Consider the following 21,090-nt stretch of genomic DNA (forward strand, 5'->3'; position numbering starts at 1 on the left):
CAATTTATTCAGTAAGACTCTCTCCTGTTTCTCCTTCCCCAAATTAAGGTTCCAGTCAAGAATCAAGCAGCATCTCCAGACCAGATGAACCCCAACCTTACCAAGAACCAGCAGAGAGCAATCTGCTCTCAGCTGGGAAATGTCAAACTGAAGTTGCTCTATAAAGCCAGCATCCATGGTTTCACTGGAGCAGCTTTCCACCAACACTGTGATAACAAGTCACCCACTGTGTCTGTGGGCTACAACACCTCTGGACGTGTGTTTGGAGGCTACACCAGACAACCGTTCAGTCAGTCTGGACTGTATGTAAATGATGATCAGGCCTTTTTGTTCTCCTTCAGTGGAGAAAAGCTCAACAAATATCCATGCATCAATGCTCCATATGCTGTGAAAATGATCAGCAACAGTGGTCCTTATTTTGGAGAAGCTTTAGTTCTTGTCATTGGAAGCCAACCAAAAGTGTACAGCAGTCCTGGAAACTATTATAACTTCAAAGCTGCAGAGATGCACGGCAACGACCTCAACCTGACTGAGTGTGAAGTTTACCAGGTGGAAGGTAAATACAACACGTCTAGATTTTGTTTAAAAGCTAAATTAAGTGTAATTCAGCAGCAAATGTAGACCTCCCTGCTGACAGACACATTTTGAACATCTTGTTTTTATCTTAACCAGCAGTTAGATAACAGAGCAGGGAGTTCTTCAGGGCATATTTCAAAAGGGAATACAGTAGAAAAAACAGTGTTGGGATGCAACTATTTACAAAGTCAAATTTTAGTAATTAGTTGTTTAGTTTAGTTAGATTTGTAACTAGTATTTAGACACTGTTCTCGTGTCTCTTTTATTCACATCTGAGACAAACCATGGACCTGCTTTATCACAATTTGTTGATTGGTGTGAGGTCAATGACCTTGATTTAAATGTTGCTAAAACAAAGGACATGGAGATTGATTTGATTTGGAAGGTGGAGATTGTCACAGGCTACAAATATTTGGGCACTCTATATGACAATAAACTGAGATTTAAGATGAACACAGATTCTATTGTGAAATGAGGGCAAAATAGAATTTATCTTAATGTAAATGAAACCATTCTTAATCATTTTTATTGTTCTTTATTGAGAGCATTTTAACATTTTTGTTTATTTGCTGGTTTTGTGGCCAATCTTTGAAGGACAAAAACAAACTGCAGGGGATTGTTAAAACGTGCCCTAAAATAATTTCTGTTAGACTGGGGGACCTTCACTCTCTGTGGAAGGAACAGGTGCTGAAGAAAGCCAAGAGCATCCTGGGACAGCCCCAGCATCCCCTGACTCCTGACTGTGTTTTGTTGCCCTCAGTGCATCGATTTTATAATCCTTCCTTGAAAACCAATTGTTTTTTGCAGTCTTTCATCCTCTCAGCAGAAACATTGTTAAATTTAGATAAAAGTGTTTTCTGAGGCTATTGCTTATGTGACTTGTTGTGTTTTGTTGTATGAAGCCAATGATTACTCATTTTAAACTATGATGGTCTGACACAATAATGCGATTGTGTGTGTGAAACAGCACTGGAAATGCTGCAAATGAATTGCCCTCTGGGACTAATAAAGTTACCTGAATCTAAACAAAAACATACGTCCTATGTCTAAATGGTACTGCTAATACCTATTATGTGACAAAAAGAGAAGAACATTTGAAGAATTATTGCTGAAATTATAAGAATCAATTGTTGAAATGCTGTTATTATGTAATGTAATGTGTTTTTGAAGTGTGTTTGGCATTTAATTGATCATAATTGTTTCTGTGCTCTAATAGAGACTGTTGAACTGGAGAAACCATGGAGACCTGTAATCTGGGAGTCTAAGTAAGAAAGATTCAATCCACACAGCTGTGGCTGAGCACTAAACATTTAGGTACTTATGAAAGAAGAAAAAACAAAAAGAAGAAAAAACAATTATTGTATCTGTTCACAGGAGAAAGACCGAGCTGATGGAGAGCATTAAATTCTACAAACCTTTGAACAGCTCAGTGACTCAGGCTCGGGTTTTACTTATTGGACCTGTTGGTGCTGGAAAGTCCAGCTTCTTCAACTCCATCAACTCCATCTTTAGAGGTCATGTCACCAGTCAGGCCATTTCTGGAAGCTCCTCCACCAGCCTGACGACACAAGTGAGTGACTCTACTGATGTAAAACTAAAATTGAATATTTTAAATCAATTTATGATTTTATTAACTTAGTCATTTGTGCTCAACAGTTCAGAACATACTCTGTGAAGGCTGGAAGAGAAGGTAAACCTCTGCCACTCGTCCTGTGTGACACCATGGGACTGGAGGAAGGCGTGGGGGCGGGACTTGATATAGATGACATCAGCAATATCCTTAAAGGTCATCTGCCTGACCGTTACCAGGTACATATGATCCAAATCTGTGAGAAATTCATCTGAAGTGTTTAATAATAACCAAGTTCCTCCATAATTCTCTGACACATGCAGTTCAACCCCTCTGGTCCTCTGCAATCAGAGGCTCACGGTTTCTGCAAGAGTCCAGATCTCAAAGACAAGATCCACTGTGTGACTTATGTCCTGGACGCCAGCAAGATCTCCATCATGACCACAAAGATGGAGGAGAAGCTGAAAGCTATCCGTAGGAAAGTCAACTTGATGGGTAAGTAGAGTTTGGCTCGTTTTATTTAATCAAATAATCGTCTTTTTCTGTTGGTGACATTTCTGCTGGTTTTCAGGGATCCCTCAGCTGTTGTTGCTCACTAAAGGAGATGAAGCCTGCGCTCTGGTGAGAGAAGACATCAGAAATGTCTACAAAAGTGGCTATATTAAAGATCTGGTAAGGGTTGTTCAATAATTACTGTATCATCAAAATAAAATGTACATTTTCTGTAACAGTCTGTGATAATCCTGTCATCCTGTGATCCAGATGCAGGAGGCTGCCGCTCGGGTCGGTGTACCTTTGTCCTGCATCATTCCAGTGAAGAACTACAGTGAGGAGCTGGAATTGGACACAAACACCGACATCCTGCTGCTCAGTGCGGTTGTTCAGATGCTTCGCTTTGTGGATAACTTCTTTGATGAGATCAGTGATCAGCTGAGCAGTCTCACAACTGAGAAATAATCATCACTCAGATCACTCCTTGTTGTAGAAGGATCCAAAGAAGTCCAAGATATATAATTTCAGGATGAAGACTGCTTGATGGACCACAAAATATATAATTCTAAATACTAAGATTACAAACTATGATGTTGCTTCAAATTTATCAGTGTCAAAATGAATAAAGCTTAGAAAACTACAGTGGTAGAAATTCGAAGGTGAAGGTTGCATGACATTATGGAAGAAGGTGAAGGTGGTGACATTATGGGATGAAGAGCTGAAGCAGTGGACTTCAGGGCTATCAAAGACTGGTTCTTACTCTTGAAGGAGGTAAAGATAAACTCCAGAAGGACTTCTTGGTTGGGAGAAAATGCAAATATACACTGCCTTGCTTGGTGTTGGATGGAGTGAATTAAAAAAAAAAAAAAAGTCATGCATCAAAAACTTTATTCGTCCAGTTCTTTTATATAGTCAATGGCAGCATCACAAATGCCATTTTGTCACCTAGCAAATTTGGATTCAGAGTACTACGCCACTATAGCAACAATGAGTGCCCAAGGTGAAGCTAATTGAGCTTCAAATCAGATTTCTGCAGTGATGTTCCTCCACTGATGATCAAACTTTGGTTGAAAAACTCTTACAATTAAAGGTTAATCAAGTTAAGTCAAATGTTCTACAGATTCACCATAGAACTATAAAACTCCATAAGAGGCAATATTTTCATAAACTGGAATGTACTGACGAAAGAGTAATGATTGGGCCAAAAATGGGGAAATAAAGTTTTCTGTACTTATTCTTGTAGCATTGTATGAAGTTGTGCCATAGTTTCTCTTTTAAATTTGAGTGTTTATTTATTTTATAAGTTGGCAAAGAAATATCTTATGAGACCATAGAAGATATCTTCTGGCAAGTGTTCCATCTCAAAGATGCAGAGGCCTTCATGCTATTAACCCGTGTGCTATCCAAGGCATATTTACATTAATAGTAGGGTCATCTGGAGCTATGAAAACTTCTATATGTGAGTTATTTTTTTTCTAATTGAGATATATTTGCATGTAATGCAAACATAATGAAAGATAATAAAAGTTGTACTTATAATGATATATTTTATTATTTTACAAGGTGTCTTACCTAATTTTATTTGTATGGGTAGAGGGATTTATTTATTTATTTACAGCATTTTAAGGTCTCTAATAGGAAAAGGGCTTTGTTGCATTAAGTTTATCAGCCATTTATGCTATTGAACTTTAACAATCCCTCTCCATTATGTGCTTGAGCATTTACATAGATTCTGGCATTTAAGAAAAAAATCTGATTTTTAGAAGCTTTTAATTTGACAGCAATACCTGTAAAACTGGAAGCTGTAGTTCTTCCACTACTCACAGGTTAATCTTCAGAGATAGTAAATATTTAAATATAGCACAAGATTAATATTTTCCTAAGCTTTAATTCGTGGCATGTTTTGTGAAAATGTCCTAAACTGGAACAGCCGCGTTCTGTTATCGTGATGTATAGGAATGGCGCCTGCGCGTGCACGTCACTGTGTACTGCAGCATATAGGCAAAAACCATTCCAGTAATATGGCCTGTATCGATGCTTAATAGCCAAAGACGGCAAACAGTGCAGAGTGGCCTCACTTCACTTCAGTCTTCCCTTCATCTCATCGCATATTTCCTCAAAGGAAAACGGTAAGACTCGACTTTTTCAGTAATAATTCAGATTTAAATATTGTTTTATAATTCTCATTTTCCTTTTTTTTTTACTTTTTAAAATGTTTTTTTTCCTCTTTAGAGGGGATATAAACTCGTCTGTCATTCGTCTGTCAAATAATTGCTCAGAAAGGATTTAAATTTTAGTACTTAATACATTTCTGCGTTCCTATGGGACGTAAGAGGAGAAACCGCTATGAGGTGTGGCTTTTCAAAGTAAAAGGAAATCGAAACTTATCTTCTGTTATAGAAAACAGCAATTCATCATCTCTCAGCCTTCTTTGTAGCAACATTTTTTACACCAAATAAATAAGAAACGCAATGGATTAAAAAAATAGAGTGGAAAATCATCAGAGCAGTCCTTCAAAATCATAAAATAAATGAATAGACTTTTTCAAAGAGCAAACCAAAAGTGAGATTTTACGTTTGTTTGTTGTGAAATTCTGTTAAAAAAGTATAATGTGCTTGAAGTGGTACAGGAAACCAGTGAAAAATTATTTTTGGTCACTGGTTTCAGTTTTTTCCACAAATCAAGACCTTTTTATGTATATATGTTATCAAATAACAAAGAAGTGTGGTTGAAACAGAAGTAAATCACAGTTCATATTAAATAGTCTATGCATGAAATGTATTTAACCCTCGTGCTCTCTTTTGGGGTCCGGATGACCCCACCCTTACATTGAGGTGTTAGCCCTTCCATGACAAACGTGGAAGACTTCATGTCTGTCATTGGACACCAGTAAAGATCGACAATCACTGAAAAAAAAAAAAAGTTCAATGTCTTGTGGGGTCCAGATGACCCCACTTTTAATGTAAACAGGCCCAGGAGTGCTGAAGGGTTAAGCAAGGCCAGCCCTGAGGACTGTCCAGAACAGAAACAGCATAATCAACTGAATAATGTTGCTATAATTTCATTTAATTCTTTGTAAACAATAACTATTTATGATTAGTATTTAAAATACAGACAACTTAAAAAAAATATTTCCATATTCTTAGTATGTTCAGGGCAGGTTTTCCAGTCATTAACACCCTTCCTCGTTGTTAACTTTAATGATTTTTGGGAGAAGAGTACCAAAAACAGAGTGTCCTCTGGATCCAGCTGCAATAGAAGCTGTCAAGTCGGTTATGAATCCTCTTGGACCGTCTCAGTCATTTGGGAGAAACTTGTTTGTAAAAAGTGTTCAGCTTGTTCAAAGTATTGCTGGATTAAGTCACAGCACTTTGTGACTTTTTAATACAAACCTCACATATTTCCCACAATGCTTTTGATCAAATAAAGTGAAAAGGTTGTATTTACAAAGAGTTGTTACCTTTAAATGTTCATGTTACAGTTAATTTATTAAAGCTTTGGAATAAAACTAACAGTAAAACTTTATAATAAGATTCCTGAACAAGCTTTGTATACACATGAACATACATTTTAATGTGTTTATAGGGTGTTAGTAAGACATTTAGCACAATAAGCCTAATAACATTTATTAAAATGCTTAGTAGGATTCAGAAACGTCTAAAGTGAGACCATTGTCTACAATATTAATAAACTGCTTACAACCTTAACAAATGTGTTAACTACTTTGGTTCCACCACCTTAAAGTGTGACCAAATTAACATTAAAAGTCAAATTTTTGCTTTTCAGGGTTTCAGTATGTGACTTACATCTGAGTAGTTCATTGCTTTCTCTGTTGAAACACACAAAAATGACATCACCCTTTCTGTAAACATTTGTTTTCTTCAAAAATGACAAAGTGTAATTTCTCACTGGAAATAACAGATATGTGTACCTGTAATGTCATCCTCTGCATGTTTTTGCCAACAGACAGCTGCTGTGAATCATCACCACACTGAATGGTTCTCACATGAAGTTGGGAAGAGGTTCTCTTTGTGCTATACTATCTGCAATCATTTCTCCTGTACTCCTGAATATGAGAAGACTAGAGCAACAATTATGTGTAAATGAATTATTTCTTAATGTATGGCACAAATATAAATATATTGGAAGTAGTTTTGGTCAAAATGCTTGATTCAATAGTGAGGATTTATTCAATTTTTGTTAATATCACCTATGAAAAGTCGGTTCTCCATCTCTACAATCATTTCTGAAAAAACATCAATTCAACAAATAAGCAACAATTTTACACTAACCTGTAAGAAATTGTTTTGTGGAAGTCCTTGTCTCTAAGCCATATTCAGAGGCCAGACTGGAAATATGTGATCTTGAGATGTATTTTCCTAGAAATAATATAAAATCAGAACGTCTTTTAATTTTTAACAGAAAAAATCCAAACAATCTGACAAACACCAAGAACAGAACCTTGGAGTGGAAACACAAAATGATATTCTCCTCATTGCATATATATATATATATATATATATATATATATGTGTGTGTGTGTATGTATATATATGTCTAGTAATTGGCATTTGGCGCCCCCTCCAGGAGATGGCAGCCTATAGGCATAGGCAGCCTATGTTGCCTGTTCAATGCCCAGGATCGGCCCTGCATTTAAGTGTATTTACAGAGTGGTGTAATTTATTCAGTAACACGCCTGTTTCCTGTTTCTCTTTTCCCCCAAAACTAAGGTTCCAGTCTTCATCAAGAATCAAAGGATCAAGCAGCATCTTCAGACCAGATGAACTCCAAGCTCACCAAGAATCAGCAGAGAGCAATCTGCTCCCAGCTGGGAAATTTCAAACTGAAGTTGCTCTACAAAGCCAGCATCCATGGTTTCACTGGAGCAGCTTTTCACCAACACTGTGATAACCAGTATCCCACTCTGTCTGTGGGCTACAACAACTCTGGTTTTGTGTTTGGAGGCTACACCAGACAACCGTTCAGTCAGTCTGGACAGTATGTAAATGATGATCAGGCATTTCTGTTCTCCTTCAGTGGAGAAAAGCTCAACAAATATCCATGCATCAGTGCTCCACATGCAGTGAAAATGATCAACAACTGTGGTCCTTATTTTGGAGAAGCTTTAGTTCTTGTCAATGGAAACCAACAAACAGTTTACAGTAATCCTGGAAAGTATTATAACTTCAATGCTGCAGAGATGCACGGCAACGACCTCAACCTGACTGAGTGTGAAGTCTACCAGGTGGAAGGTAAGTACAACACGTCTGATAAAAAGCTAAATATAGAGTAATTCTAGTGTTAAATTCTTAACCAGCAGTTAGAGAACAGAGCAGGAAGTTCTTCAGGGTAGATTTCAATGTGGAATACAGAAGAAAATGTCAGCGTTGGGGTGTAACTATTGCAATGTTTTAGTTATTAGTTTTTGCTGTAAGTTAGTGAAATGTATTACTAATACAGTTTTAGTAATATTTTGCTCAATGCATGATAAATCATCATGCAACATGTGATAAGACTATAGGCTGGATGGTGGTGCAGTGGTTAGAGCTCTTGCCTCAAAGCAAGAAGAAGTCCCCGGTTCAAATCCCGGCTGGGGGATTTGGGACCTTTCTGTGTGGAGTTTGCATGGGGACTCTGGCTTCCTCCCACCGTCCAAAAACATGCCTCATAGGTTGATTGGTGACTCTAAATTGCCCCTAGGTGTGACTGTGTGAGTGAATGTGTGTGTGATTGAGGCCCTGCAACAGACTGGCGACCTGTCCAGGGTGAACCACGCCTTCGCCCATCAGTAGCCGGGATAGGCTCCGGCACCCCCGCGACCCTGAAAGGGACAAAGAAAGAAAATGAATGAATAAAAGGACTTCAAATTTAAGTGTTCTTTTTAACCTCCAGAACTTGCACCTGTCTGTGCTGTTGTTGTGGGTTAAGTCTTATTATTCTGCTTCAGTCTTCTCAGACTTGTTTCAAAGTAGATAGTTGTTTCTTCCTTTTTAATGGAATGAAACAGATTAAAGCTGCAGATTGATCCATTTGTGCTTCCACTTTATCAAAAATAGACTGTATCATTAGAAATGATGACACCATAACAACACTTATCTACATGTTCAGTTTTTAGCAGTATTTTGTCACTTTAGAATGTTTTTTCTACTCCTGCAGGTTTCACTAAAAAGCAACTCAAATATAATATAGGAGTCATGTAAGGTATTACAAATCTGAAATAAGAAAATTAATAAGTTAAGGGATAACTTTTGAACAGTAATAACACTGTAACAATCACTGATGAAGAAGAAAAACTACATAATGAAAGTTGGAGTAGGACTACCCAGTACTCCATCTCAGTACTAAGCTGACTCCAACTGGTGTATGTCAGAATATTCTAGACACAAACATAAGATATGTCTAAATAGTAACACTTGAGTGGGTTCACAACACCTATTATGTGACAAAAAGAGCAGAACATTATAAGAATTATTGCTGAAATTATAATAATCAATTGTTGAAATGCTGTTATTATGTAATGTGATGTTGTGTTTTTGAAGTGTGTTTGGCATTTAACTGATCAGAATTGTTTCTCTGATTTAACAGAGACTGCTGAAATGATGAAACCATGGAGACTTGTAATCTGGGAGTCAAAGTAAGAAAGATTCAGTAACGCTTCACGTACAGAAAAATTGTACTTTCTGTGTACTTATTCTGCTCTCATAAATACCTTGAAAAACACAATCTATGCATCTTCTTACAAATAGTACTATGAAACACTCATAGAGTTGTTAAGTAGAAAGTAATGTTTTCACAGTACTTCAAAGGCAGTTCCTGTTTACCTACTATATCTTTTTGGAGCATGGAAAATACGAAACATCAATACGTGAAGAAGTAAATTCAAGGTACTTTCTTTGTACTTATTTTTCTTACAGGTGGTAAGTACTACAAAAGATACAGAGATAGATACAAAAGTACTATGTGTGTATCTAGTTGGTCCCATTAAAAAGTATCATGTAAATACCCTGTAATTATCCAGTGGGTACAAAACCATGTAAGTATCACTTAAATACCCTGTAAGTACTGTACTGTAAAAGAGCCATAACAAAGATTCTATCCGCACAGCTGTGGCTGAGCACTAAACATTTAGGTACTTATGAAAGAAGAAAAAACAAAAAGAAGAAAAAACAGTTATTGTATCTGTTCACAGGAGAAAGACCGAGCTGATGGAGAGCATTAAATTCTACAAACCTTTGAACAGCTCAGTGACTCAGGCTCGGGTTTTACTTATTGGACCAGTTGGAGTTGGAAAGTCCAGCTTCTTCAACTCCATCAACTCCATCTTTAGAGGTCACGTCACCAGTCAGGCCATTTCTGGAAGCTCCTCCACCAGTCTGACAACACAGGTGAGTGACTTTTGAGAAGTTACTTTTTTTCATTCATTTGAGTTTTTTTTTTACCTTCCTCACTTTGTGCTCAACAGTTCAGAACATACTCTGTGAAGGCTGGAAGAGAAGGTAAACCTCTGCCACTCGTCCTGTGTGACACCATGGGACTGGAGGAAGGCGTGGGGGCGGGACTTGATATAGATGACATCAGCAATATTCTTAAAGGTCATCTGCCTGACCGTTACCAGGTACATATGATCCAAATCTGTGAGAAATTCATCTGAAGTGTTTAATAATAACCAAGATCCTACTTTCTGTCTAAACACCTTTAAACTGACTACAAGTCAAAACTTACAACTAATCCAATTCAAAACTCTTCAAAGAATTTATTTTCCTGGACAGAGGATGTTCAAGATGGGTCTCAGAAGCTCAGACATTAGTCTGGCCCTGTCTGGTGGGGGGTGGCTTTCCGTGGGGAGCGGGGGTCCCATTTGGTATGGGGCCTGGGGGGTCTGGCTTGTTGAGTTCTCCACTGAGACATTGGTGGGGGCCGCGGCTGGTCCGGCCGCCTCGGTCCCATCGGTGCCTGGCCTGTCATCTCAGTACAGGTGTTAGCTCACCTTAGCACTAATAGTTTGTGTGACAGAATGAAAGGCGTTATTTGTATCGATTTGTATGAAGTGTGTGAGCTGCAGTTACAGTTGAATTGAGTACATTATGACTAGTTTAAATGTGGAGACTATTTTGGCCAACAAGTGTGTGTGTAATAGAGTGTGTGTGTTGACAGGCCCCGCCCATTCTAGTTTGCTATTTAGACCTGGATGTTTTATGATGTTTCCCTTTGTTGCCATCTTCTTCTTTCTCTCACCCCTTCCCTCCTTTTTTCCTTTCTGTCTGTCTGGTCCAACAAAAAAAAGAACCAAAAAAACAAACAAACAAACAAACATCAATATAAATAAAGTTTAGCCTGAAATAAAGCAGGGGTTTATACTCAATAAACTCCTGTTGTGACAGTTAAATCTGCCCAACACAAGAAGCTCTCAAGTTATTAAAAAAAAATAACCAAGTTCCTCCATAATTCTCTGACACATGCAGTTCAACCCCTCTGGTCCTCTGCAATCAGAGGCTCACGGTTTCTGCAAGAGTCCAGATCTCAAAGACAAGATCCACTGTGTGACTTATGTCCTGGACGCCAGCAAGATCTCCATCATGTCCACAAAGATGGAGGAGAAGCTGAAAGCTATCCGTAGGACAGTCAACTTGATGGGTAAGTAGAGTTTGGCTCGTTTTATTTAATCAAATAATCGTCTTTTTCTGTTGGTGACATTTCTGCTGGTTTTCAGGGATCCCTCAGCTGTTGTTGCTCACTAAAGGAGATGAAGCCTGCGCTCTGGTGAGAGAAGACATCAGAAATGTCTACAAAAGTGGCTACATTAAAGAACTGGTAAAGATCATTGTCATCAAAATAAAATGTACATTCTCTGTAACAGTCTGTGATAATCCTGTCACCCTGTGATCCAGATGCAGGAGGCCGCCGCTCGGGTCGGTGTACCTTTGTCCTGCATCATTCCAGTGAAGAACTACAGTGAGGAGCTGGAATTGGACACAAACACCGACATCCTGCTGCTCAGTGCGGCCATTCAGATGCTTCGCTTTGTGGATAACTTCTTTGATGAGATCAGTGGTCAGCTGAGCAGTCTCACAACTGGGAAATAATCATCACTCAGATCACTCCTTGTTGTTGAAGGATCCAAAGAAGTGCTAGATAACTTATCAGTAGTTATGGTTCCAGATAAAAACTGCATGCTGAACCACATAAACTAAAATTCTGAAAACTGAGATTACAAACTAGTATGTTGCTTCAAATTTGCCAGAATGTCAAAATGACTAAAGCTAAACTACAGTGGTAGAAAACCTAGTGGCTGTCTAACTGTAGTTATAATACTGTACTAAAAGCTGATTATCCTTCTGTTCTTTGAATGTTGCAAATGTTAATCGACAATTAATCATAATCTTTTGACTGTTATCAAAGACAAACAAATAAAGTGGCATGTTGCAAGAGAGAGGTCACCGTCTGTTCCTGAACTTAAAGCTTTATCAAATAAATGTATCCATTTCTGTCTTCGTTTTCACTGCTCAGAATCCCACGGACGGGGTCAAAGATCTAGTGCAGGCTAAACGAGGCCCTAAAGAGACTCAGCTCTGCCCGTCTTCCAGTTCTGTTTGATGCTGACAACCTAAATCTGGTGTGTTCAGTCAATCGGGAGGATGAATTACTGGAAAACGGGCAGAATTGAGGCCCTCGAGACCACATGCGGCCTTTTGGCCCCTCCATTCTGGCTCTAGTTAAAAAAAAAAAGAAAAAAAAAGCTTTATTCGACTCATTTACAAACAGCTGAAGGATATTGCGTATGAAGCTTGGAGAGAATCTTTGAGTGCCAGATTTTCTATTTTTAAACCAATTCAACGATTTAAAGTGTTAGCTCTGGATTTAGTTAATTAGATTTGCAAATTTATGTCTAAAAATTGAAAATCTAATTTGCTTCATTGAGAAGATCCTATGTGACATGTCTTTTATTTTGAAAGGAAGTCATGTTAAATTTGAAAAAAAACATTTAAAGTTTTGAAGTTTTTTTTTAGCAAAAAAAAATATTACTATTTATCATAATAGTAACAATAATCTAAAACAAATCAGTGTCTTATTTTCTTGAACAATGAATAAGACTTTACGGCTCCTGTTGGGACGGTGTCAGTGAGAAATGGACCCAAACGGCTTTTAAAGTATTGAAAGTTGAAGCTCTGGGGAAACTTCTTGTTTGGGAAAACATACACGCAACACACTGACATTAAATCTGGAGAACCAGGTTAGAAAAAGATTCCTTACATTTTTCCCTCATTTTGAATGAAGATCAAGCAAATAAGTATTTTTACTTTATACATTTACTGAAATATGCAAAAGTAATTACAATTTTTTAATCAGTAAAAGAGACATAACAAACGTCAAAACAGCAAAATAACAAGAACAACTAACGTTTTTTATTGCAACTCAGGCAGTTACAGTACAGGGGAACAGTGTTGGAGTCAGACCAGCTGAGGAGCAGTAACACATCTACTCTACAACTCCTGCACTACACAACACACACCTGTTCTGACGTTTTAAAGAAGCTGCGATTTAGAAATTGGCAGTCGTCCTCTCAGGCACACGCACGAGTTAAAAAAAAAAGACACAAGAACAAACATGTCTTAAAATAGTGTTTAAAATGTCAACATTGTTAGTGCACATAACAGGATGGGGCGCTCTCTCCAACTTGGTCACAGTTACAACCTTCATGACCTGACCGACAACAACGCAGAGCAACAGTGAGGAGGAGAGGCCTTGAAAACGCACAACAATTCAGCGGTTGTCCCGATCCATCAGATCACACCACATGAGAACTGTGAGGTTGGTACGGAGAGAGGAACAGCTTCAACAGTCGGATGGCTTTTGTCTCTTCGACCAACGGATTCAGTCATGAACAGAAAAGGCAGCAACGTGAGGAGACTTCATCCACTGGAGTCACATTCACACAAACACACACAATAAGAACACGTGTGACCGGTCCGAGTCCAGAATCGGAATGCGGTGTCAGCCAGAGAGGATTAAAAAAGCAGGGCGGCTGGCATGTGGAAATGTTTTGGCAAATTATTAAGTAATGAATCACAACCTAATAAACAAAGGTGAAAAGATTTTAGAGTCATCTGACATTTTTTTTTCTGTTTATAAAGGTAAATTACATTAAAAATGTAAATCTCAGCTTTCTGACGAACCCAAAGCTTAAGGTGAGTTGGCACAGTCTAGTTTGGCAATCATTGAAAAGAAAAAAGCGTCAAATGTTTGTCAATGTTTTGACATGGAAGACTAAAAGTGATAAATGAACTTGCAAAACAACAAACTCCCTCCTTAAAAGAACACTGACATTCTTTTAAAAAATAGTCATAAAAACCTTCAAATATGTCAAACAGAAAAAAAAAAAGAGTCTAAATCTAATGGGTAAAAAATGTTAAATTCAGGTCAGATCGGTGCACAGGGAGGATGTGACCCTAAAGGTTGGACGCTGAACCAAAGCTCTGTGCAGGTTATTCTCCAGGATTCGGACTCGACCATCCTGATCACACCATGCTTACGATGTTACACCTACAGATGACAAATAACATTCAGACAGTAGAAAATATGTTTAAGGGCTTTTCCTTCTGTGTTTTTTTTTCTCCACTCTTTAAAGGACTGTACAAAATTATTTAAAAAAAAATAATAATTAGTTATACATATTTATATGACAACATTGTTATATTACTATAAAGAATTACAACTTTTGAGTAGCTCTTATGGCAAATCTGCATGCAGTATTCCTTTTCTGAGTGCTGGGGCATTTCTGTGTTGAAGATTCATTTAACTGTAAAACAATTATGTGATGAGCTCATTTTAGGATGAAATACCGCTTAGCCACCTGGTAAAATTCAGACTCAGTGCTAAACTGCTGCAGTAACAGTGAGTCTCCAGCAGGTGGAGCTACTTGACCTTTAAGACAGATTTCTGCAGTGATGCTTGAACCTCGTCAGACTGATGATGCTCAGCCTGACTCTTCCTATCGGAGCAGGCGGCTGTTCCAGTGTCCCACCTGCTCCCCTCCGCTGGGAGTGGCTTGCAGAAGCCCCCACCCCCCCCAGCTGAAAAAGGAATACTGCATTTTTTTTCTCTAGCTACTTTCTTCAGCTTGTGCTGTTGTTGTTGTGCATCCTGCAGGGGGAACAGGAGGGAGGAGGAGCTAGGCAGGTCCTTCCTTTGGAGAGGACGGGGTCTGTGAGGCAGAGCTGGACGAGGAAGAGGTGGAACTCTTCAAGGAGCCCAGAGTCTTGCTGAACCACGAGTTCTTGGCAGCTTGGACTTCAGTCATCAGGACTCCACGCTGATGCTCCAGCTCCTGCACAAAGGATCCGGCTTTTAGGAACAGCCATAATAAAGTGACTTCAGCAAATCTTCTTTAATCGAAAATATTATTTTTTCATGTTTTACTAAAGTAGTGTTCTTTAAAAAAAAATATATATATATTTTCCGACTTGCTTTTGAAATGTGTGTGGATGCTATTAAGCCCTTTTGTAGCAGCTCCGTAACCGTTCTGGTTATTAGTGAGAGTCTCTTCGTGGTTCTCCTGACCTGGATTCGGCACTTGGCCTCCACCAGCTGCAGTTTGGTCTGCGCCAGCTCCAGCTCCAGGTGCCTCAGCTGCTCCTGAAGCCCGTCCTTCTCCTCGTCGTGCGGCTCGTTGGATGTCCGGTCTCCGCCGGGCGCGGAAACCTGGAGTGAGCCGACGGTGCTGAACAGGTCCTTGCAGCGTTCGCAGCCCATGACTTTATTCTGTGTGGTGATACCAACACAGGTGTTCAGCCCAGGCAAGTGGGTCAGCGGAGAGAACAAAGGTTTGCTAGTGAATTGTAGACAAATTACAGTAAACTGTTCATTTATTATAACATTTTTTCAGCTAAAACCTCTTAAAATTCTCCTCTGAATATTTCTCCTCCAAAACGATCTTTAGAGCATCAATGTTGTGCTATAGAAATCAGAAAGATCATCTGAAGAGTAAATCTGAACAGAATTATTTATGCAATCTGGATCTGAATGGGTGTGACGATGAACTGTCAGATTACCAAACCAGACTCCTAAGTCCTCAGAGCCTCAAAAAGATCTCTCTGATGCAACACGTCAGGATGCAAATGTTATCTAATTACCGCTGCATTAAGAGCGTAAACCTCACCCTGACGATGTCTAGCTCCTCTTTTGTCGTGGCCTGTTGTTTTTCCAGCCTGGTGCTCAGCTGGGAGCAGATCTGCAACACAGGAGAGGTTTGAGTTCCAAAACAGTGACGCGTTCACACCAAGACCAGGAATGAAACATCAGAGATGCAGGAAAAACAACTTATTTTCTTTATTTAACCATAACTTAAGAAGGACAGTTGGATAGTAATATAATAATGTAAATGTGTAATATTTGTTTTTAATCGCAACAAAAAATTAACCATAAATCCCACACTTTTTGTGAGTAAGATGAATACACTTTTGCAGAATTTGAGAAAAGTGATTTTCAGACAATTACTTCATTGTTCTGCTAAAAGAGGCATAAATAATTTGGTGAATAAAAAAAAACAAAGATTCTAGCTTTTTGATGCAGAATGTTAGCAAAAAAAGGTAACCTGTGAAAGAAAATGTGTCTTTCACTGTGTTCACGAAGACACAGAACACAACAAACATTTGGTTTTAGAAAACTGAAAGCTAAAAGGTGAAAACTGTTTTTGGTTTCTATGAAAATGAGCTTTCTTCATCTCAATGACATAATTTCTCTTTTTTTTCAGGTTATGTTTTTTAATCGTTGGGTAGCAAATATTTTCTTGATGATTCTGTTTTTATATCTGTTTATCCATTTTTAATAAATCTGCTTTTTGTACCAAAATGTGAAAGCTAACATAAACCCTGGCCTACTTGAGAAGGAAGGTCTGGGTTTATCTCCTATTGTTTATAAAACTAGGTATAAAGTGTTTGTTGTATTTAGCAAAGTGTGTTACTCAAGAAAGCAGGAACCTTAAGCTCATGTAAACCCACATGCTGCTCCTTTTAATTTTTTTGCAGCATTAACCACTGTTAAGTCTGTAAATGTGTCAGCCACACGTGTGCAGTTACAAGCTCAGTCCTGACCCAAAAGAGGTGATTCACATTAAGAGAAAGAAGACCAGATTGAGAGAAAAGCCTTTTCTGCCATTACCTGTTTGTACTCTGCTATGATCGCGGTGGTCTTTTTGATTTCCTGCTCTGCTTTCTCCAGCTCCCTCCTGAACACTTCCTTCAGCTGCAGGAGACAGAAGATGCAGAGAAATGAAATATTGATTAAACAGGAGACTGTTGGTGCAGAATACATCTGTCTGAATAAATCGAATGTCAAACGTATTCACTATTCATTCATTTATACTGTGATGGGATTTTAACTTAAAAGGAAAAAATCTGCTCCGATATTCAGCTTTTTTTTCTACTTATATGACTACTAGAAACCACAATTCAAAACAGGCAAAAGATTTAGCATTTTCCAGCTAAATATATATTAAAAAATGTATTTTGTTAAATTACTTCATTAAAATATCAACATTTTCAGTCATGTAAATTATTAATTTTTAAATACAAAAAAGCTCAAAGATAATTGATTTAAAACAAAAATCCTAAAGTTTGAAGCCTTAATTATCCATTTATTTAATCTGTACTAATGGAAATATTCATATTTTTTGTCAGTTCTTCTAGTACTAATAGTGCTATTTGGACCGCTGTGTGACAGCAGGGATTTGTGTTTGAGTTTGTTGCAGCTGGTAGATCGCAGCTCAATCGTCTGACAGTCCAGAGATGAGAAGCTAACCTGAGCCGTCTCCTCCTCCTGCCGTCTCTTCTCCTCCTCCGTCTCCACCAGGCGCTCTTTGGTGGCCAGCAGCTCCTTATTCAAAGCATCCGCCTTGTCTTCCACCTGAGATGGACAACAAGTCTTCAACTCATAAACCAACACAGTTGCGTGATCATTTTGTTACCTTTCATTGTAGGAAAAAAACTATATTTAAATGAATTTAGACAATAATGTTAGCCTAAATGAAATATGATGAAACCTGAACATTTACATCTTAAGTGTTCAAGTGAATTCACTTAAAAAATAAAAAAGAGTAAAAGACTGACTTATGCTATGCTAGTTGAAACCTTTTGTGCGTGAGATTTTAGCAGTATATAAAAGCACAATCTAAACCATTTGGCAAATGACAAATAAAAAAATAAAATAAAATCAGAAAATAACCCTTTTTAGATTGTTTTTTAACCCTTTAACACCTGATGCTTACATACTAAATCTTAAACATATTGTAAGTTTTCAACCGCTAACACGATCAATGTAATTCCAGTAGATTCTGAAGGAGAAAAGCGGCATGCGCCGCTTTTCTCCTTCAGAATCTACTGGAATTACATTGATCGTGTTAACAATTAAAAAAATAAAGAACATAAACACTGGAGCTCTAGTGTTAAAGGGTTTAATCATCTTAGTTACTGAAAATCAAAAAGCATCATAGCAAACTTAAATGAGTGGAGGGCTATAACCCTCATGGGGGCGTGGCATTACCTGATCCAGGTCATTCCGGAGGGCGATCTTACTGGTGACCAGCTCGTGGGCCAAGTCGTCATTCTCTTGCTCCAACCTCATGCTGGCCTCCTGGAGCCGGCGGTTCTCCCTCTGCACACACAGCGGCTTGTGTCTTCAGATTTGTTCAGACAACAACTGCACACAACACATGTTCTTGCACGCTATGAAACACAACAGTCTGATCAGGAGTTCAGCTCTCACAGATTTCCATGGCCAGATGTCCTCCAACACATAATGCTGATATTAAAGTTCCTGTTGAAATCTATTAGTGGAGTCTTGTGACCAATTTACCGGTAAGTAGACTCACATGATGACCATGCGTTCATGGCTGTCGGGGTCGTCTGTGGTCATCTGACCTTGACATACTGTCCCTTTTACATCAATGGTCCTTTATTGCACATGCAAAGTCATTTAAATTTCCAAACCAAACAAGCTTGTAAAAACAAGTATTTCATCTAACAATTATTATTAAATAAAACAAAAATATTAAGTACAACCCCTTGGGGTGGGGTTTGCTTGGACCTTTACAATGTTTGCTGCTTCTTTCTCCAGTTAGGTTACTTTGTTTGTCCAGTCTGTGTTTCTGCGGGATTTGAATGGTTCTCACTTCCTCTTCAAAGTGATCTCTTAATGTCTTCAACCTCCTTCGCTGGACTTTTCTTCAAGGCAATGATTGGACATAGCTATTTTGCAATAATTGTTGCAAGCAGCGATCTTTTGCCTCCGTGGCGTTGCAGAGCTGCATTATTTCTTGACATTAAATCAAATATTTCTTTTCATTTGTTTAATCCAAGGTTTCTTATTCCTGGTCTTCATGATCTACCACCCTACTTGTTTTCCAGATCTCCCTGTACTGCTTGCTGCTGGTTACCTGGACCAGGTGTGTTCATTCAATCTGAATTTGGAGACATCTGACTGAGCTAATCAACAGCTAGCAAGGCTTGAAGATCTAGAAAACAGGCAGGGTGGTAGATCTCGAGGACCAGGAATGAGCAGCCCTGGTTTAATCTAACAATTTGTAACCACATTATTTATCCGACAATCTTAATTCACTAATAGTGTCAAAATAAGAAAGCACAGCTTACCGATATCTGCCTGCAGCAACAACAACTACGTCCTCGTACGCAGTGATCCGCAGCAGCGACTAAACTTCAACACATGATTCAGTGTCACGGTTTCACTTTTCTGCTGACACTTCCTGGCCTCAATTTCTGTCTCTCTTCCCTTGCAGCTTCGTTCTAGTTTTCTAAAGTTTCACTTTACCATCTAACCCAAGCATGAGTGATTTGTTGAACAACAGAACCAAAAGAATGAACTTCAAACTGTTTTTAAAAGAAGCAGCAAGCTAGCAAACCCTCCTCAGTGTAGACAGGCAGCATAATTATCTACAGCAAACATTTTCTTCCGTCCTTCAAGTCAAGCTGCACTATTTTAAAGGTTTATCAATGCCTCAATTCCACCAGAAGGGCACAAATTTAACTCAGTATTCATTCTGCAATGCTAACAAACTCAAGCATAGGAAAAGTAAAAATCATCATTACACAACATATTTTCTGAAGGTTAACAAAAGATTCCTCTGGAGATTGGAAGTCTTTATATAAGAGTCAAATTTTTGTCTTGGATGACATAATAGGTGAATGGAACCCTATACTGATGGCAGAAGTTCAGTTTGATTAGAGAGTACAAGAGCCTTTTTGTGTGGAAGGAACGAACGAAAAGAAGCAGGAAGACTTTAGAGGAGTTCTGATCAGACGCTGCAGTTTGAGAGTGTGTGGTAACAAACCAGAGGAAACTCACCATAAATGCAACTAGAAATTTCAATAAAGCAACAAAACACACAGTTGGTAACAAAAAGTATGTTTTCTATGGAGAATTAAAATAGGTAAATATTGGAACCATCTTTAGTTTTTAAAAGCACTGATGAAAACTTGGAAGACAAATATTTCTATGGAACGTGATAAACTGCAAAGGGTCACTTTTGCATGAAAAGAAAACACATTTTATTTAAAAAAAATAGACTAACCTTGTAATATTTGCTTGAATTAAAATAAAAAGTTTTTTTTTATCAAACTGTAATGTTCAAAGTAATGTTAAAGGTATGCTAATTAGAAAAAAAAATCCAGAACCTGCTTTTACAAAAAAACATTTATGATCTAAAGACAGTTAATTGTCAGAAGTAAGAAATATATGCATTTAAAAGGAGGAAAAAGCACTGAAAAAAAGAATAAATGGGGTGCACAGTCATGCTTCTCCATCCTAAAATAACTCTATGGCTATTAAATCCAAACAAGATAAAGAAAAAACTGCAGCTGAACCTGCCAAACACATCCAGCTAAAAATAGGTTTCATAAGATATAAAAAGTCCAGCCTGTGGGATTAGTCACATTTCAGGATAAAATATTCAGGTGGTGTTTGACAAAAGTGGAAGATTTCTAATTTTAGATAAAGAGGCAAAAAAAAAGATGCTTCAAAAAGAGTCTCTGCTTTTCTCTGTCACACGGGAAATAGTCAGGAGCTGTCTTAGCATCTGAAACTAAACATTATATGCGAAATAATCTCCTCTCAGAAATCCATGAGAACTATGATCAGGGAAATGAATGTGCGAGTGATTGCGGTACCTGGTATCGATCAATGGGGTCTTCCTGCTGCAGCTGGCTCTCTCTCAGTGTCTGATATTCCTTCTCAAACTTCTTCAACTTTTTGGTTGGAACCTGGAACAGATACAGACAACATGGGTTTGAGTTCACTCAGGTGTTCTTAGTAACATTTACAGAGGAGTCTTCTCCGTCACTGAGATGATACAGTCTTTCTTTGGAGAGTGTCCGAAGTCTAATGATGCCAAAAGAAAAAGGTAGACTTACTGTATATCTGGTATGGCATTAAAGACCAACTCC

At 38.2% G+C, this 21,090-nt stretch overlaps 3 protein-coding genes across 5 annotated transcripts in view; 2 read left to right on the forward strand and 1 right to left on the reverse strand.

Annotated features, from left to right (window-relative positions):
* LOC112150595 (interferon-induced protein 44-like) overlaps positions 1-3,523 on the forward strand; it is a 9,003-nt gene extending 5,480 nt beyond the window's left edge. The window contains exons 2-8 of one of the 2 annotated variants that reach the window (XM_024279008.2): positions 49-556; positions 1,793-1,841; positions 1,951-2,146; positions 2,233-2,385; positions 2,470-2,641; positions 2,718-2,818; positions 2,909-3,523. In XM_024279008.2, the coding sequence (XP_024134776.1) occupies positions 85-556; positions 1,793-1,841; positions 1,951-2,146; positions 2,233-2,385; positions 2,470-2,641; positions 2,718-2,818; positions 2,909-3,103 (1,338 nt within the window). In that variant the 5' untranslated portion in view covers positions 49-84 and the 3' untranslated portion in view covers positions 3,104-3,523. The remainder of the gene's footprint in view (positions 1-48; positions 557-1,792; positions 1,842-1,950; positions 2,147-2,232; positions 2,386-2,469; positions 2,642-2,717; positions 2,819-2,908) is intronic. The other variant, XM_024279009.2, reaches the window with a different exon arrangement.
* A 930-nt stretch (positions 3,524-4,453) lies between these two features.
* On the forward strand, positions 4,454-12,374 carry LOC112150597 (interferon-induced protein 44-like). Its single transcript, XM_024279010.2, has 8 exons — positions 4,454-4,767; positions 7,369-7,890; positions 9,224-9,272; positions 9,828-10,023; positions 10,101-10,253; positions 11,101-11,272; positions 11,349-11,449; positions 11,527-12,374. The coding sequence occupies exons 2-8, from the start codon at positions 7,419-7,421 to the stop codon at positions 11,719-11,721; spliced, it is 1,338 nt and encodes a 445-aa protein (XP_024134778.1). The 5' UTR covers positions 4,454-4,767; positions 7,369-7,418; the 3' UTR covers positions 11,722-12,374.
* A 590-nt stretch (positions 12,375-12,964) lies between these two features.
* Positions 12,965-21,090, reverse strand: part of rabgap1l (RAB GTPase activating protein 1-like) — an 87,820-nt gene continuing 79,694 nt past the window's right edge. For both annotated transcript variants that reach the window (XM_024278997.2, XM_024278996.2), the window contains exons 20-26: positions 20,815-20,907; positions 18,176-18,286; positions 17,435-17,539; positions 16,796-16,879; positions 15,795-15,866; positions 15,197-15,397; positions 12,965-14,963 (exon numbers count right to left, since the gene is read on the reverse strand). In XM_024278997.2, coding sequence (XP_024134765.1) covers positions 14,808-14,963; positions 15,197-15,397; positions 15,795-15,866; positions 16,796-16,879; positions 17,435-17,539; positions 18,176-18,286; positions 20,815-20,907 — 822 coding nt within the window. In that variant the 3' untranslated portion in view covers positions 12,965-14,807. The remainder of the gene's footprint in view (positions 14,964-15,196; positions 15,398-15,794; positions 15,867-16,795; positions 16,880-17,434; positions 17,540-18,175; positions 18,287-20,814; positions 20,908-21,090) is intronic.

This window comes from Oryzias melastigma, linkage group LG4, assembly GCF_002922805.2.
Source record: "Oryzias melastigma strain HK-1 linkage group LG4, ASM292280v2, whole genome shotgun sequence".
Lineage (NCBI taxonomy): Eukaryota > Metazoa > Chordata > Actinopteri > Beloniformes > Adrianichthyidae > Oryzias > Oryzias melastigma.

Excerpts from the sequence above, each read along its gene's own strand:
- LOC112150597 (XM_024279010.2), top strand. The coding sequence starts at position 7,419 with ATGAACTCCAAGCTCACCAAGAATCAGCAGAGAGCAATCTGCTCCCAG. Across the intron at positions 9,273-9,827 it reads CTTGTAATCTGGGAGTCAAA|GAGAAAGACCGAGCTGATGG; the intron begins GTAAGAAAGATT and ends ATCTGTTCACAG. Across the intron at positions 10,024-10,100 it reads CCACCAGTCTGACAACACAG|TTCAGAACATACTCTGTGAA; the intron begins GTGAGTGACTTT and ends TGTGCTCAACAG.